General features: G+C 43.7%; 1 protein-coding gene across 1 annotated transcript; it reads right to left on the bottom strand.

Moving 5' to 3' along the window:
- Positions 1-228: 228 nt before the first annotated feature.
- LOC123156227 (cytochrome P450 89A2-like) lies at positions 229-4202 on the bottom strand. The gene is made up of 2 exons (XM_044574377.1): positions 3117-4202; positions 229-842 (listed from the first exon to the last, which is right to left on the bottom strand). Exons 1-2 carry the CDS (start codon positions 4200-4202, stop codon positions 399-401), a joined length of 1530 nt encoding a protein of 509 aa, XP_044430312.1. The 3' UTR covers positions 229-398.
- Between the last annotated feature and the right edge of the window lie 594 nt (positions 4203-4796).

The raw sequence follows: 4796 nt of genomic DNA, 5'->3' as shown, positions 1-4796 counted from the left end.
CGTGTTGCGATGAGCAACGACATCATCGTCCATGTCTTTTTTTTGCGGGAACACCATCCATGTTGTGATGGTGGCATTCTCATCCGAGGGCTACATGAAGATCCAATGGCTTGCGACCCGGCAGATGTTTGTCAGATCGACCGGATGACGTGTAGCAAGGTCCCATAAAGTAACTACTCCTTGGCTAACCAACTTTACCCAGTTGATTATAAAACATGTTCAGTATAAATACAGTTCAACAACGGATGACCCTTAGTGCCGCAGACTTACGATGAGACACAATTACAATTACAGTCAGGTATTATAGAATTTTGATCAAACAATTTAGACAACAAATTTAGATAATAAAAGCCAGAAAAGATAGACCATGGTTTCTTAGTGCTTCTCTTCACTGTTGTTTATGGGTCCGAAGAAGCTAGCTCCAGAAGTTCAATCCCCTTATTCCGCAGCGCGAGCCGAGCATGGAGTGGTCGTTTCATGATGTTCAAGAACCCGACCTGCGGCTCGAGGTCGACAGCCAGGTCGCCTTCTGCCTCCATCCACTCGAATTCCCTCACGAGGTTTGCCACGAAGTATCCAAGGTGGAGCATCGCCACACCCATGCCGGGGCACATCCTCCTGCCAGCCCCGAACGGCATCATCTTGATCTCCCCGGCACTTCCTGCTGCCGCTACCAGGCTCACACCCTTGCCCCCGCCGCCGGCAAGGAACCTCTCCGGCAAAAACTTGTTAGGCTCGGCCCACACCGTCTCGTCCCGCGCCAGACGCTCCAGTGGGAACTGCACTATCGTCCCCGCCACGACACGACGACCATCCAGAAAGACATGGTCGTCGGGCATCACCTTGTCAGCAAAAAAAAAATTGAAAAGTGGTGCCATGTAAAGCGGTAGACTATGGGCAGTTTCGAAAAGAATAGCCGGAAAAGTGAATCGCATAGACTACAAAGTTGTGTGCAAGTTTTCTTTCTTTCTGCTTAAGAGTAACACCAATGTCACTAATTTACAATCTCTTAGAACACTTTATTCGTTTTATTATGTCTAGTTTTTAATTCATTTCTTGTTTTTAAGGACGATACAAATGCCACTAATTCGTTCCTTGTTTCAAACTTTGTTTTTATGTAAAATTCACTATTATATGTTTATTCTTACATAACTAAAAAAGTGTAATTTATGTGTAAATTTTGTGCAAATTGTATTATTATTATTATTTTTACTTTCTTTCTTCTTAAAAGGTGGTACAAATGCCACTATACTTGATTTCTTCTTAGAAAAATTTATTTTTATTTTTATGTTTGTAAGTAAGTATATATGCAAGTATGATACACCATGTGTGTAAATTATAGTAAAACAAAAACTTGCACTATATATGTTTATTTTTTGCATATTACAAAAGTGCAATTTTAGGGCATACTTGGGTGCAAGTTATTTTTTCTTTCTTCTTAAAGGGTTACATTTTCCCCTAGAAAAATTCATTATTTTGTTTTTTTTTGTTTTTATATTTGCTTTCTTCTTAAAGGATTTCATCTTATATACAAAACTTCAACATTTAGTTTTAGTTTAAGTTTATGTATTTTTTCTTAAAGGGTTTCATTATTCCATAGGAAACTTCATTATTTTGTTTTTGTTTTTTATTTTCTTTCTTCTTACAAGGGTTTCATTTTTCCCTAGAAAATTTCATTATTTTATTTTTGTTTTTGTTTCTTTCTTCTTAGAGGGTTTTAATCTACCCTATAAAATTTCATTATTTTGTTTATGATTTTTATTTTCTTTCTTTTTAAAGGGTTTTATTCTTCCCTAGAAAAATTCATTATTTTGTTTTCATTTTAATTTTAATTTTATTTCATTTTCTTCCTTTAACGGTAATACCAATATCGTCCCACTATTATATGGTCATCCTTTGGTATTATAAAAAGCACAATTTGTGTGTAAAATTTGTGCAATTTTTTTTTGCAAAACCCTTATGTGTAACTTGTGTAAGTTTTGTCAATAATTGATTTATTTTTTATATTTTCCTTTCTTTTTAATGGTAATACCGATTCCACAAAATTATTCCTTCTTAGGAATCTTCTTTTTTGCGAAACTTCCACCATTATACACTTATTCTTGCATATTACAAAAAATGCAATTTCTGTATAAATTGTATGCAAATTTTGTCATTATTTGATTTATATGTTTTTAAGGTAAGACTAATGCCACTATTTTTATTCATATATTTTAAGGTAACAACAACACAATTATTACAGTTTGAGGTGACCGCCTCTTTTTCTACTTTTGGTTATCGGGTTTACAACTCATAGTAATTTAAATCATGCTAGTTAAAACCAATAGTCGGTCTCATAGTTTGCAACACTATTTTAGCCAAACTTGCCTTAGGTTAGGTGCTTAAATTGTTAGCCAGACTTTGACTTGCCTATGAGAAATTTGCCATATATTTTTTCTGTATGACAAGTGGCCTTATTTTCCGCAACAAGAATCTTACTGAGTAAAAAAAGTGTGGGGAAAATACTAACTATGAACCAAACATGGATATGTACATCCGATATTTGGGGGGACGTGTTGCATGCATCTATCATGCTGATGGTGGTGATTCAGTTGGAGCAGCATTATTGATACCCCTAAAAAGCAGCATTAATGATGCATGGCCAGGGCCTGACTGTCGGCATAGCTCCGAATAGGCCGACGGGGGCCGTCGGCATTCTTTTGGCCGTCGGGGTAGCACCCTATTCCGGTAGTGATGTGCTGAAATGTGTACGTGCATGGCCATTCAAAATGCAGGTGGATAAACTAATTAACTGTGGACCAACTGGATATATGCATTGCCATAGCACTTGCCTGAACTGGACTCGACTGAAACACATTTTTGGTCAGTCGACTGACCCAAAATATGTTTTCAGTCAACTAACAAGTAGCCGATTTCTTTATCGAGTCGCTTAGATGCACAATAAATATGGCACATCTAAATGTGCTCTAGACAGATCAAAATAGGATTAGATAAAAATTTACTACTTCTAATTATCACCTTGTCAGCCAGAGAATATTAAGGACGTACGTGTGTGTGACTTCGACTGACTAACTATAGTTTTTGGATTTAGAATTGGAGAGCAGTTAGTTGCTCACCTGCCTAGCCACCGACGGCACTGTGGGGTGCAGGCGCAGCGCCTCCATGAGCACAGCGTTGAGGTACTCCAGCTTGCCAAGGTCTTCCTCGCTCACCTCCTCCGCGTCCGCTCCGACGACGGCGTCGATCTCGCTCCGGACGGCCTCCTGCACGTCCACGTGCTTCACCAAGTTCGCCATGGTCCACTGTAGCGCCGCTGCCGCCGGCTCCGTGCCGGCGCCAAGAAACTCCGAGCAGAGTCCCACGAACTCGCCGTCTGCTAGCCTTTGCTTGGGAGCATTGACACTACCGGAGGAGTTATCGTCGTTTGGGACGAGGAGGTCGATGAGCGTGTCCACATATGTTGGGGCTTCGCCGGACGGGCGACGCAGCAGGTCGCGCCGGGCATTGATGAGTGGGAGGTACATCTCCTCCTGCTGCCGCCGGAGCGCGACCAGCTTGTTCCACCGCTCGCGGTAGATTAGCTCGGTCAACGCCGGGAGTGCGGCGAAGACACGCAGCCCAACGAGGGATCGGATGAGGTCCTCCATGCCATCGGCCATGGCGTGGACGAGGCGCGAGTCGACGCCGTCGCCGAAGCACATGGCCGCGCTGAGGCCGAACAGAGCAGCGTGCATGCTCTCGGCCGCGAGGACTGAGCCATCTTTAGATGACTTGCACTGTTCCTGGAGGTCCGCGACGAGACCGCAGAGCGCCCGGCGGCGGGCGGGGGCGTAGACACGGAGGCGCGACGGGTGGAAGACCTCCGAGACGAGGTTGCGGCGGATGCCGCGCCAGAGCGCGCCGTAGGGCGCCGAGCCTATGTTGTGGTGTCGCTGCCGCGAGAGGACGGAGCTGGCAGCGCTCGTCGGCGGGCGGTTGCAGAACGCGCCCCCGGCGCCGCCGCGGACGAGGAGGTGGTGCGCGGTCACACGGTCTGTGACGACAACGTCCCGCCGCAAGGCAGCGGAGAAGTCCCGTACGAGAGCCCACTTGGCGGCGGCGAGGCGGGTTTGCATTTCCTTGAACGGCGGTGCACGCCGGAGCAGGCTGCTGACGACGACGAGGAGCGCCATGGACAGCAAGAGGAGGATCACGTCTTGCATCATTGCATGGCTAGCTGATGTCTGAGGAGGAGTACATAGACCTTATTAAAGGTTGAGCACTTGAGCTATCGATCGGTCGCTTTACCCAACTGCGAACTCAAAATTTTAATTATATAAACGTTTTCGGCAAGACAACATTAATTGTTTAAAGTCAGGGTTCAAAGATTAAAAAAATGTCCCGCATCACTGTACTAATTGTACGGGCATCTCTAGCCTGTCTCTCGGAGGCTAATTAGCGACAATATAATCAGCGCTTATGAATGTTCACATTTTACAAGAGGTGTAAGAACAAGTCTAATACTCTCTCCGTCCCAAAATACTTGTCCTAAAAATAAATAAAATGAATGTATCTATAACTAAAATAAGTCTAGATACAACCATTTCGAGGACAAGTATTTTCGGACGGAGGGAGTAGTGATTATGCTCTAAACATGAATATGATGAAAGCTTATGACAGACTTGAGTGGACGTACCTAGATGCAATCTTGGGTAAGTTGGGCTTTGCACAAACATGGATCAATAAACTAATGGTTATGATTAAATCGGTTTCATTCTCGGTGCTTTTCAATGAAGAGAAACTTGAGAGTTTAAACC

This window comes from Triticum aestivum, chromosome 7B (genome assembly GCF_018294505.1).
Source record: "Triticum aestivum cultivar Chinese Spring chromosome 7B, IWGSC CS RefSeq v2.1, whole genome shotgun sequence".
NCBI classification, from domain to species: domain Eukaryota; kingdom Viridiplantae; phylum Streptophyta; class Magnoliopsida; order Poales; family Poaceae; genus Triticum; species Triticum aestivum.
The sequence above is the reverse complement of the archived record's forward strand: the minus strand, read 5'-3'. Positions and strand labels throughout refer to the sequence as shown.

Bases quoted from the DNA above. Each gene is read 5' to 3' on its own strand.
- LOC123156227 (XM_044574377.1), bottom strand. From the start codon at position 4,202: ATGCAAGACGTGATCCTCCTCTTGCTGTCCATGGCGCTCCTCGTCGTC. The intron at 843-3,116 runs GTGAGCAACTAA...TTTGCTGACAAG, and splicing joins TGCCGTCGGTGGCTAGGCAG to GTGATGCCCGACGACCATGT.